This window comes from Neolamprologus brichardi, chromosome 1, assembly GCF_056152115.1.
Source record: "Neolamprologus brichardi isolate AB-2024 chromosome 1, ASM5615211v1, whole genome shotgun sequence".
Classification (NCBI taxonomy): domain Eukaryota; kingdom Metazoa; phylum Chordata; class Actinopteri; order Cichliformes; family Cichlidae; genus Neolamprologus; species Neolamprologus brichardi.
In genome coordinates, this window is record NC_142104.1 from 26,261,306 (window position 1) to 26,274,493 (window position 13,188).

The 13,188-nt window shown below is 37.7% G+C and overlaps 2 protein-coding genes across 3 annotated transcripts; one reads left to right on the forward strand and one right to left on the reverse strand.

Annotated features, from left to right (window-relative positions):
- Positions 1–275: 275 nt before the first annotated feature.
- Positions 276–9,612, reverse strand: stk16 (serine/threonine kinase 16). The gene is made up of 8 exons (XM_006780397.3): positions 9,486–9,612; positions 8,974–9,099; positions 7,757–7,976; positions 7,540–7,673; positions 6,231–6,318; positions 5,495–5,623; positions 5,255–5,376; positions 276–2,076 (listed from the first exon to the last, which is right to left on the reverse strand). Exons 2-8 carry the CDS (start codon positions 9,057–9,059, stop codon positions 1,938–1,940), a joined length of 918 nt encoding a protein of 305 aa, XP_006780460.2. The 5' UTR covers positions 9,060–9,099; positions 9,486–9,612; the 3' UTR covers positions 276–1,937.
- Positions 9,564–12,481, forward strand: pcnp (PEST proteolytic signal containing nuclear protein). Of its 2 annotated transcripts, none has more exons than XM_006780396.3 (5): positions 9,564–9,665; positions 10,252–10,478; positions 11,216–11,290; positions 11,384–11,439; positions 11,526–12,481. In XM_006780396.3, exons 1-5 carry the CDS (start codon positions 9,620–9,622, stop codon positions 11,635–11,637), a joined length of 516 nt encoding a protein of 171 aa, XP_006780459.1. In that variant the 5' UTR covers positions 9,564–9,619; the 3' UTR covers positions 11,638–12,481. The 2 variants fall into 2 exon arrangements, with proteins under 2 accessions (XP_006780459.1, XP_006780458.1); XM_006780395.3 differs by having other exon boundaries at positions 9,583–9,665; positions 10,249–10,478.
- Positions 12,482–13,188: the final 707 nt, after the last annotated feature.

The following is a 13,188-nucleotide window of genomic DNA, read 5'->3' on the forward strand; positions in this document are numbered from 1 at the left end:
TAAATTACTATTATCTGCGAATTGTGATTGATCATTCACCATGAGAACACATTTAAAAATAAAATTTTATAGGCTGCAAATCGATGCTGCATGATGATACTTTGACATCACAAAACATCAGGTTATCAAGCAATTGAAATGCAAATATCTGATGATCCCCTTGGTTGATTTTATGAAGTTTAACCAACTAATTAATGCTTTCAGAATGCTTTTTTTGTTTGTTTTTTTTAAATCGGGCGATGATGTCGTAGAGGTAACTGGACGTAAACACAGATTCACATAATTTATTTGACAGACTACTTTTAAAATGCCACGATGCCATTTTATTTCACAAGTATATTAAAAACTGTGTACATAGTGCTACATATTTACCACATTTATCCTTTTACTTGACAGTGAATAAACACAACTTCAAAAGGATTTTACAAAATCAAATAACACACTCATCTGTGATCTTCACCAGTGTGTCTGTAATACAGGAGAGATTTCTTACTGCAGGCATCAAGCCAGTTTGTGCGCCATTAACAGCCACACAGAAGTTCATAGTCAGTTTACACATACAGGCTTAGTAGGAGGAGGTGATACAGTTAAATGCTGTGTTAATTACTGTTCCAGTACGTACCAACAATTAACTGGACTTCTTAGTTTTATTATAATGTACTTCATCACTGCAGGCCACAAATGAAATTTAAAATGCCTAAAAACTTACTGTGTCTAGTAACCATTTAAAAAGTATCATTAGGGTCTAATGAGAAACACCATCAGACCCTTTGAGATGTTTGCGTACCCTGAGAAAACAAAAGTGACAAACTGTAATCACTCATGAGTGAAAATGCAGGATTCAACACAAACATAGCTGGAATGGAAAATATTTAACCGTTAAAACACAATACAGTGAAAAGTGAAGTTTAATAAAAACAAAACAAAAACAAACCCTATAATGTCACATAAAATTGCAATTTTGATGACAAGCATGATGAGCATGAAGTGATTCCTCAGTGTCATTAAAATTTGAATTTACTGTTGTAACATTAGAACCTGACATCTCCAATCATTCTCTTCTTTCCTTTTTTTGTGTGCAAGTAATTGAATATGTGGAGAAATGCAGACGAGGAGACTCCTGCCTCTTTTCTCCATCTCTGCTAAAACGAGAAAGCTGACGATTACGGTACACATGTGTAGCTAAGTGTTACACATAATAAGGAATAATAAGGAATTAAAGGGGGGAAAATAAAGAAAGAAAGTGGAACTTCTTGCTAGGGAATGTCATCTGGGGCAGCTTTCACTCACGGGAAATTTTGGCAAAGCTTCTATGTTATCACCATTGTCATTAAGAAAAGAAAAAACAACCACACTATAACTGAGAAAAAAAAAAACAAAGTTGAATATCTTAAAGTATTATTATAGAAATATGCTTATTTTGTAAGGCCACAGCCAGTAGCTAGGCAGCTTTTCTTCATAACTGAATTTTAAGTTAATGTACACTGATTTTAACCTTTATATAGAGTAATAACGCTAGCCTGTTGCCCTCATCATAGTCCCAAACTAAAATCCCACCCTGCTTGTTCCAGCCTCAAACTGAATTGACAGAGTGGTGTCCAGAGTGGTGTCCTCTTTATTCTACTCTTGGAAGAACGTTGAGATTACAAAACAGACCCACTTCATTATCAGATGCACATAACCTCAGCCATAATTGGCTTCTGGGTGTAATTACATGTAAGGCTTCTCTGATTCTTCAGAGCTTTAGGAGGACTATACAAATGTTTTGTGATACCCAAACTGAACTGGAACATTCAAACTAAACTCATGCCAAGCTCCCCAAGATGAGTGAAAATTGGTATATTAGAGTCAATAAATAAATCAAAGAATTTTAACCTGGAACTAACATGTTCCTTTCAAAGGTCTACATGACCATACATTTGGTTCACTGTGCAGGATCAGACCATGTTGGTTTGGGTGTTTGGGCTGCGACTCTGCAGGTCCTGTACTTGATCAAGAACCCAGTTGATGTTCGGTCTCTCCTGAGGATTTGACACCATTATGGAGCTCAGCAGCATCTGCAGACCCTCTGAGTATCTGGGTACAAGACAAATACAAACTTTAGGTTTGATACAGTGCTGTCAAAGGTCTTGAGTTACCCCCTCACTTCTTTAGATTTTGGTTCCAAGGAGTCAGAATTTCTTGTAAGCTTTTTCACTCATTTTCAGTCCAGTCCTTGTACTGAGCATTTTCAGAGGAATTTTTTTTGTTTGTTAAGCCACTTCACACTGACATATGAATGATTCAAGCAGAAAAAGGCGCCTAACTCAAGGGATGAACCGGTGTCTATAGATAACAGACAACTCATTCTAAATGGTTATTTTACGCACTTTGTTAAGAGCAGCATGTCACAACTTTAGTTCAATCTTCAAAAAAAAAAAAAAAAAAAGCCAAAATAACACAGTTTGACAGGCATAAAAAATTATATTTTTACAGAAACAAGGTCATTCCTGGAGGGCCATTAGCTGAAGACTTGGTACATCTCAGCAGAAAGAATAATGTGGCAAAGTGGAGGACAACAGAAGAAGAAGTGACAGGGCTACAAACCATGTACAGTAGTTGAACAGTATCTGGAAGTCATGCCCTTCAGCAATACAAACAAATAAATGAATAAATAAAAAATTACAGCAAAGACCTATAACAAACAGACCCTTCAATTGATACAGCCAGTGTTCACTGAAGCCTAATCAGAAACGGTCTTTGGGGAAGGATGGCTGTCAAGAAGCCATTGTTAAAGAAGGGAATAAACAGGGAGGAAAGGTTCAGGTTGACCAAATTACACAAGAACTGGACTGAAAATCAGTAGGAACAGGTCTTATGGGGTGATGAATCCAGATTTGATAACTGTGGTTCAAATCTTAGTCAGTATGTTTGGAGAAGTACAGGTAAGAGGTACAATAGAGAGTGTCCACACCAATCTATGATGCATGGTGGAGGCTCTATCATGATTTGGGGCTGCATTTCAACCAGTGGTGTTGGAGAACAACATTTGTGAAATTATCAACACAGAAAAGTGAGGTTAGATACACCATACAATGCCATGAGGAAAGCATCTGGTTGGCAACTGCTTCATTTTTCAGCATGTAAATGATCCTAAAGACCATCGGTCACAGACTGGCCACCTCAGAGCTCAAACTTCAACATTACTGAAAAACCATTCCTGAAGACTACTTTAAAAAAAAACATGACAGAAAGCTTGCCTAAGAGAGTTCAAGCTGTGTTGAAGAATAAAAGGTGCACAGCAAATTCAAAAGTGTTAAATTTTTTGGTGTTAGTAGTCTTAGAGTTAATTTTACTCTAAGTAGAGTCACATTCTTTTAATGTAACTCTGATAGTAGTTAAAATCGAGTGTTAAAAATGAGTGTTTCTATTTCAAATCTGGAGGTGTTACAATGGAAACATTAACTCTTGACCTCTTAACTCTGAACTCCTACAGGGGCTATGACACCAATAGAGTAAATTCACAGACTCCGCCCCCAGCACCATAGGCTCCAATCGAAGATGAAGTGAAGCCGTTTCAGAACATTTTGCTCTACATATTTGAGTTGTTTGCCATGCTTGGTAAGTCATTTTTTCAAACATTGTTTCAATTATTATTATTAGCTTTTACTTCTGTGGCTCTTTGGAGTTGAGACAAAGCTGTGTGAAAGGCATTAGCCATGTTGCTCGGTGATAGCATAATATTCTGTTTTAGCTAGCTGAAAGGTATTGTTTGCGGGCAAATACCACAGCCTTGAAAAAAAGCTTGCATGTGAATTTTCAGTCAAACCTTTGGTCAAATACACCTAAAACAATGTCTAGAATATGAAATGTTGGTATAATGGTGCTACTTGAAGCCTGAAAACGATCTCCCATTTAAAAAAAGAGCAAACAGCAGTAGCAGACGTCCTGATTGGGTTCTACGTTAGCATTTAGATCCCTCCAGAGTTTTGTGCACACGGTTTAGGTAAAAATGAAAAAGGTTGAGGTTTTACATTTAGTTCAGTATTACCTGTTGCCTGTGTCCTTGTCTTTTGGGAAAATACTTTACACAAGTAATGGCTCAAAAAGGATTCCTTTTTTTTTTTTTTACTGTGCTGCAATTGATTTGTGCCATTAATTAGTGTCAACTAATTTTTATTCAATCTCCACATAGAATATGGGGGAGAGCAGAAGTGCGTTGAAGTTCCACAAAGTGATGAATGAAGGACATGCATATTGTATTGAAGAAATAAGTGATGAGAATGCTGTTATTTGCATTTACCAGCTCACCTATGTCAGACCTTTTGATAAACAAAACTGAAAGTGAGAACATGTACACTGTTACATCTTTCAGAAAATGTTTTGAAATTGTGGTGCACAGTTCAGAATAAATGTTTTTCAAAAGCCATTGCGTCTTTTTAGTAAATGTTTATTTCCAAAAGAAATTTCTAGAAGTTCAGAACAGTAAAATTCCCGCTTTTTAGAATTAATTAGAAGATAACTCTTACTTAGTTAAACGAAAATACTCTTTGAGAGTTAATATATAAACTCTTAACACCAAGTGTTAAATTATCAACTCCAGACAGATTTGGTGTTTAACACTAAATCAGAGTTAATGTACCAACTCTCCAAAAAGAGTTAAATTAACACTCTCTGGTGTGGACCCATATAGACACTTTAATAGTGTTGAAATCAAATCTGACAGTGTTAATTTGGACATGCTGGATTTGCTGTGTGGTGATACCAAATCTTGACTTTCAAACTTTTGAAATAACTTCAAAGAACTGTAATACCTTTTCCTTCCTATGAAAATATGATGAAATGAGGGGTAGCTTAGGACTTCTACACCGCACTGTAAAGCATGTGCGGTGTTAAGCATGCACAATTTTTATTAACAGCAAAAAGGTTTCCAGGGTGTAGCCAGGCTCACAGCCACATAGCTTCTTTTTTTTTTTTTTTTAAATGAAAGACAAACTAAACTTAGTTTTTTTTGTACTACGTTTGAGAGGTCAGTGTTGTGTTAGCTTAACTGAACAGTACCAAAGAAATTTCAAGTATACAAAAATCTTTGTAAGGCACCTATTCCTGTTACTATCGGTCCTAAAATCAGTTGCACGCCATTAGAACTGGAACATGCTTTTATTCTCCAGGGCTTCTCAATTCAAAACAACTGTTTTTTCCTACTACTCTGCAAAGCAGTAACACAAACATTTAAATAAATAGGAAACTTTCAAGCTACAGCCTGAAGACTGACCTGCAAGAGGGAGGGATGGATACTGGATTCTGGACAGCCAGAGCAACACTGTCTCCCTTCTGAAATATCAGATCGTACGGCCCTTCCAACATCATCATACAGTAAAGCACACAGCCAAGTGACTGGAACGGTAGGGACAGCAAAGCACAAGAAAGAGGTTTCATCTGTGAGTGACATTTACTGAAAACAAACATACGCAACACAGAGAAGCCAAGAGGAAAAAGGTCTACACAGCTTTACCCAGATATCAGTGCGCTCATCTATAATGCAGTGGCTCTCAACATTGAAGAGTTCAGGAGCCCTGTACGAAATGGTGCACCGCTGGGCGGCCCAGTCCTGTATGGTCATGGCTTCTCTGGATCCTTTTACCTGCAATGAAGTCATTTTTATTAAATCCATTGTGGGTTAAGTAGTTTAGGGGCTCTAGCGGTAAGACGTTGGATGGATGTGTTAAAGAACCACAAAGTAGTTTCAGAGACATACAAAAAGCAAATCTAACAATAAAAGTTATGGAAATGTTAAAAGTCACATGTGACATTGCTCATTACACAGTCATTACACATGTTTATAAAAAAAAAGAAAAAAGAAAATCTAGAAAGAAAACAGCTGTGTATTGAGAAACTAAAGACAAAATCCAGACATTTATCAGTATAACCTAAATATGAGCTTCACTACTCTGCCATCTAGTGGTGGAGCTCAGCAACTCAGCAACATTTAAATTCAATAAAATTAAATTCAATAAAATTAAATTGAATTCAATTAAATAAAAGCCTGAAAATTACTTTTCAGTATAAACAAACACAATAAAAGTAGTGATGATGGCACTTTGTTCTTACACATTCAGAGCACAAAAATGCCATGGAGACCAGTCTCACCTCAGGCTTCAGTTAAACTAACTAAGACTTTTTTTTTTTTCCTCCACAAAAAAACATAAAGCCACAAATCTTAAAAATCCTTCTTAGACCCTGGATTTTACCTCAATCCTGGCACGGTTCATTGAGCCAAGGTCCATCAGAACTGGCCTGTCATCCTCATCAAGAAGCACATTTGTGGGCTTTATGTCTCTGTCAAATTATAGCACACAGCAGGCATTTAGATGTAGACAACTCTGTCGGGTTAAAAACAAAAAACAGGTTGACTGTTGCATCAGTCACTCAGGCCTGGAGACCTGTTGCTGACCATCTGGCAACAACCAGTCACTCGGGTAAGCTGTGGGACGTTGGACAAGAAGTAAAAATGCTGTGCAGTCCCACATAAAGAGGAACATCTGGTCACTCGAGCTGAAAATGCCATTTTCACAATAACCAAACTACCTTTAGTTTGTTTTTCAAAAGAAGTACAACTATTTAGACAAATAATCTTGAGACAATGTGCTACATTTTGACTGGTTCTTCAATACATGCACTTTTCTAAAGCCTGGCTTTTAGTCAATGTGTATGAAGGGAAGTATTTTTAGCATAGTCACATTAGCCTGACTAATGTTATACCCAAAGTTCCAAATTACCAAAAAGTAAGAAGCTTTGCAAATTTTTGTGAAAGTGATAGAAACTACAACACAGAAAATGAAAAGGTAGTACATAGTGAGAAATTTGTTTTTCTAAAGTTATTTTTAAATTTTGCACAAGAACAATTATTCTGTGACATCGTCTGTGTGCATGTGCTATAACCTGTTAAAAATTACTAAAATTGTCAGATATGAGATATACAGATGCTACTGACAACTATTTAGTAAGTTGGCAAGAAAGTTTAAAAGGTTACGTTCAAATATATTGCATTTGACCACCTCCCAGCATTGTAAACGTGTCCCACTTTGACCCACACAAACACTGTGTTTGTCCCATATTTTGTTTGTTGGAATCTGGTCAAGCTATTTTCAGCTGACCATCAATAAAGACAATATGGCAATGAGCTGCAAGACACACAACTGGTTCGACTTATTTAAGTGGTGAAATAATGTTTTTGTTTCTAAATGCATAAGTATTGTGGAGCTTTCTAAAAGATAAAAATTATGGATTTTCCCCCTTTATGGGAGTAATGAATCTGAATATGGCAAAATAATCTGGTATTTCTTTTGAAATGTGTGAAACATGATATATGCATGTAGTGCACTCGCTTGTCATTTCTGCACCACCACGCACTGCTGCTGAAAAACCGCATACCCCAAGTCAAAAATAAACAGATCTGAAGTAAGATTAAAGTTTTAATCAAATAATGCATAACAGCACAATGTTTATTCTTTTTTTCATATAATTTCTTATTCAACATCTCAGTTAGTTGGGGATTACCTGTGTGCATAGCCTTTGTCGTGAATGGTCTTGAGTCCAGAGCAGATACCACGAAAGATTTGCAAAATCTGTTTTTCAGGCATTGAGCTCCCCTTGTCTCTCAGCTTCTCCAGAACAGACCACAGACTGCCTTTCTGTTTGCATAAGCACGCCAGCATATCAGACCAAGGTCATTTCTCTCAAGATTATGCTAATGATAACTGCTGCAAAAACTTACTCTCATATATGGCAGAAGTAGCCAGGCTTCAGTCTTGCCTCCATGATCAACAAAGGCATGTGCAACCAGGCTCAAGACGTTGGGGTGGTTAAACATCTGGTGCATCTCCACCTCTGTCTGAGCCTCTTGGCGACCCTCACGGTCATGACATAGGATTCTCTTCAGGGCATAGAAGTGCCCATCCTTTACCCCTTCAACCAGATCAACAAAACTGAACCCACTGAAAAGAGAAAAAGGTTTATCAATGCAAAACTGACTTAAAAGGAAAGGAACAGTGACATGCCATACATATTTGCTTTTGTTTGAACAAAGGAGGTGAAGAAAAGTGTGCAGGTAGTGGGTTGGAGTTTGTTGAGACAACTATCAGTGGGATTTATGACAGAAGGATAGCAAATTAATCAAAGTGAATGTTTGCAAGATGGTAGTGAAACCTGCTATGATGTATGGCTTGGAGCCTGTGATACTGCCCCCCCCCCCCAAAAAAAAAAAACAAAAAAACAAAACACCCACAAAAACAAACAAACAAAACAAAAACAAAGAGTGGGCAGACTTGAAGATGCTAAGATTTTCACTGGGAGTGACGGGATTGGACAGGATTGGAAATAAGTAGATCAGAGCGACGGCTTTGGAAACAGTTAGAAAACAAAGATTGTTTGGACATGCACAGAGGTGGGATAGTAGATATGTGTCAGACAGCAGGAAAAGAGGAAGGCCACAGAAAACATTCATGGATGTAGTGAAGGAGGATATACAAAGGGTTTGTGTGACAGAGGAAGACTATGGCTAAGGTGAGACAAAGGGAGATAACCACTGTTATCCTAAAAGGGAACAGGTAAAAGAAGAAACTGGAGCCAAAAAGTTTTAATAATCAACAATGCATTAATCCATCTTTCATTGCCTTATGATTTCCCAGCAAATCTGAGGTTATAAACTTGATTCGTCCCTGTTAATAAAATAAAATAACGAAGAGACTGTATAGGACCTGTTTACAAACTAACAACCAGTGCCCATGTTCCCTGTAAGTTGAGATGCGGTCACCAAGTGCAGCAGTGAGACTCATGAATGAAGGTCACAGTAATGAGCTACATCAGGATAACTCTTAGAGGATTAATTATTCATTTGTTTCTTTTTCTAATTTAGGATTTGGTGACAAATGTAAAATCTTATGATATACTTCTGCGTAGTTAAAGTCATACAGTGTGAAAGTGTTTTCTTACCCTTCGTCGAGCTTCTGGACAAAATAATACTTTTTGTTATCAATAGTGATGGAGGCACGGGAGCATACGCACATTGTCTGTCCCATCTTGGCTGGTACATTGTCTTAGGGCAAGCTTTTAAAGGGCCTGGGAATTTAAAAACAAACAAACAAACAAACAAACAACAAAAGACAGAAAGTTATCCAAGGGTGACAAAAATGCATAAAGTCTATCAATTGTGTTAACTATGCAAAATAACCGTTACTGGAAGTAATCTAAAATATATCAGCCCTGTATATAAAACACACTGGGTCTTACAGCGCTAATGAACTGTAACATAAATGCTAGGTTAGCCAACACAGCATTACATTAACACGTAGCATAGCTGAGGATAGCAAAGCTACAACAGGTAATATTTCACATTAGGGTCAACTTTTAATATTAACTCAAGTCGACCTGTAGCTTCACCTAAATACCTACAAGCTATAAATAACACGCTATGCGATTAAACTCGTTAAGTTTCTTATTCTTACCAGTTTCTGTTTACCAGGTTAGCTCGCTGTCATATTGCTACGTCCATTTTCATCTTCTTCTACCATCAGAGTGGGAGGGTTGTACTGCTAACAGCGCCAGAAGACGACTAGCGGTGAAATTGAGTGGAGAAAAAATGGCGGATAACGAGCGTAAAAGGAGGGGTAACACCGACGACAGAGGTGATATGTGTGCTGTTTTATAGTGTATAATATGGTTGAAAAATATAAAGTAGTCAGTGTTAGCTTGATATGCCCCCTGTTTATTAAAACTAAGAAGAGACGTTAGCAGAAGGTGTCTTAAGACAACTTCATGCTAAGTAGATAAGCTTGCTAATGACAAGTTAGCAGTTAACATTGTGTTGACGTTAACCTATTTAGGTGCGTGTCAGATGTACTATTAATTTACAACTGATAAACCAAAGGCATCGCTCTTTACTACAGTCCACTGTTTCGTTTTCAGCTTCGTAACTCGCCGGAATAGCTGGTGTGCTATTAGCTAACTAATGCTAGTTAGCGCTGGCATCTTAGCTTGGGGTTACCTGGTCTCATACATCATGTAGAGTGCCTCAAACACCAATTTCTGATAAGGTTGCGACTTACTACGCACACAGTCGTCACGTGGATTGATAAAGCACCAAATTAAATGGTAGAGTGGTACTTATGTTTCGTTGGTTCATTAATGGCTAGCCATACAGGTAAAGATGATGGATTTAATAACGCCCAGGAAACAGTTGTTCACCTTGGTGAGTTGTCTTGCCTCAAGCAGGGCCGCAGGAGGAGGGAGGCAGAGTGAAAACTAAGCCTGTCTCTTGTAGCACTGTGGGGGGAGAAGGGACCGCAGTCAAACGCACATCCCAGCATCTCACCCACGAAGATGAAGACGAGTCTTCAGCAGACCCACCAGCACCAACCAAAGTCTCCAAAATAGGCTTCAGCATGAGCAGTCAATTGGGGAAGAAAACAAACCCCATATCTATTAAACTGGGAGCACCGGTGAGTATGTGAGACCGTAGACTAACACTGTGCAACGCGGTGTTATTTAAAAATCTGTACCCTATTAATATAATGGGTGTTGTAACACCCATGAATTTGTTGTACACAGTGTCCGAATAGCATCAAAGTTAGAGCATGGGATTGTAAATGATCATGGCACACTGCTCAGAAAAGTCCTAAAGAGTTTTTAAAAAGTAGTAGTGAAGTTTTTAAAAGTTTTAAAAACACATGTCATTTGAATCTGGCCACCAGTGTGAAAGGTGTTGAAGATTTGCATGTTGCTGTGTTTAACAAATTTCCCACGTGTGGGACTAATAAAGGTTATCTTATCTTATCTTATGCTTCCAAAAGACACTCTGAATGCAATCGCAATTTATTACCTTGAGTAAAGTTCTTCAAAATTGTCATTAACAGTCAATAGGACTTAAGAATCAAATGACTATTTTTGGATGATCAGCCATCACTATGACGGTTGCCTCACAAAACACATTTCATCCCTATTTTCTCCATTTTATAAATGTATTCATATGCATATTGGTGTTGGTAATATCCAAAATATCAGAGGTCAGTTTCACGTTGACCTTCTGTGTTGTTACATAAACTTCTTTATTCACTGCTATAATTCAGAAGCTGAAGGAAGGATTGTGATTTCTGAGCAGGGAGGTGTGGTGCTTGATGCTAAGTTGTGGTGTTTTATTTTGTTTTCCTAATTGTCATGTCCCCCAACCTGTTTTTAGAAGCCCAAAGAGACTGCGCCATCACTTCCTGCAAAAAAGCTGGGCCTAGCGTCTGTTTTTAACGAGGATGATGATGTAAGTGCCTGTGCATGCAGGCATGTCACGATCACACAAATGCTTGAACAGTAGATGTTCAGAGGCTGATATTAACTTTCTTTTGTCATGTAGAGTGAACCTGAGGAGATGCCTCCAGAAGCAAAGATGAGGATGAAGAACATTGGGAGGTACAGACTTTACTTTACAATTTTGCACTTGGCTTCTGTGGTCAGCTTTGAAATCTTTAATTTCTTTACTTCTGTCACCTTTTTAGGGAAACGCCAACATCTGCAGGACCTAATTCCTTCAACAAAGGCAAACAGGGATTTTCTGATCATCAAAAGCTTTGGGAAAGGAAGCTAAAGTCCCAAGCAGAAAACCTGTAAATAACTACAGCAAATTTTGTCACTACTAGCTAATTTTGTATAGGTTAACCATGTTAAATATCAGTGAAGGCTCAGATAATTAGTCATTAGAGTCCTAGTTTTTCCAACTTCTCTGTGGGTTTGTGATGATGAATACTTTAAGCCTGCTTTGATTGTGACTGAATTTGTATTTCCGCTTTGAAATACTGGTTGACCTCTGTGTAAAAGGTGTGAACTGGTGATGAAAAGAAATTCCCCACTATGATGGCTACAATTGTATTTGCTTTTTTAGGTTAATGAAAAAAACAAAACTCTCACCTTACACCCCACATTTTCCTTTGCTCCTATCCAAAGCTGGTGAGCAAGTGTGCTGCTTGCTTAATTTCTGTGTAAAAATGTAAATAGGAGTGCCACAGTGTTTTATTTTTAAAATGCCACAAATCAGAGTGTGAGGCCCATGCTGTCTTGAGTGTGAAGTACACTAGACATGGCATGAGTTTGTCAGTTTCAGATCCTTGGTTTTCACCGGCTGTGCCACCTCAGTGTTTATGTTATGCTTGCTTTCTTTTACCCATTCAGGCTAATTACTGTAGAAATATGTCTGATTTCATTTTTATGTCCAAAACTAATATGTCTGTAGTTGACCTCTGTGTGAAACCCAGACTGAATGCGGCATGATGTGGATACCAGGGTGCGGGTAACAGTGCTGTTGATATGTTAATCAGGCCAATTTTAAGTTGCACCTCACTGATATACATTGTGCTTTACAGTCTGGGGGAAATCCATCTTAATGAGAAATATGAACTTTGAATTTCTGTGGGTTGAGTGTTCTGTTAATTTCCCCTAATAAATTCAATCAACGTTATGCTGAAATCTGTTTCCATTAAATATTTCCTTTTTTTAAATGTGTATTTATAAGTCAGTCTATACTGTCTCTGTAACATGTGAAACCAGGTACATACAAATACTCACGGACACTAATAAAGTTAGTATAGGAGGTGACTATAGTATAGTAGGGCTGAGTTTCGATAATTGATTTTCCAATTAAAATCAATTTCACCTTGAATAAAGCGACATCGATTCATTTCTCACCCGATGGCACGTACACGCCGTTGGGGCTGAAAGCCGACAGCTCACAGATCCTTATGCTGCAGATTTTGTCAATCCAACCAAAATTGACTGAACCAGCAGCAAAAGAAGATCCAAACTATGCTTCACATTTCGCTTCACATAAACATTGTGAATTTCCTCTTACTTTTGCTTTTTTTTGGCTTCTATACCACAATAAAATCACACTTCCTGTACAGCTTTCTCTCTCTGAGTACTTCAAGAACAGTTTCCCATCTCAAATCTCTTTTTTCTGCATTATTTGTTTGCTTATTAGCCGCCAGTCTACCGTCGTTTACAGCGGTAGACTGGTTTAAAAAAAAAAAAAAAAGACTTCCAACCAGAAAGCCTCATTTTTTTATGTTCAATACTGAAGAAATGTAAAATTTTTAAAATTATGTCAAATTGCAAAACGCTTAGCTGTGTCTCTAATAAAACCTCTAACATTGCTCTGCTTCACTTCAG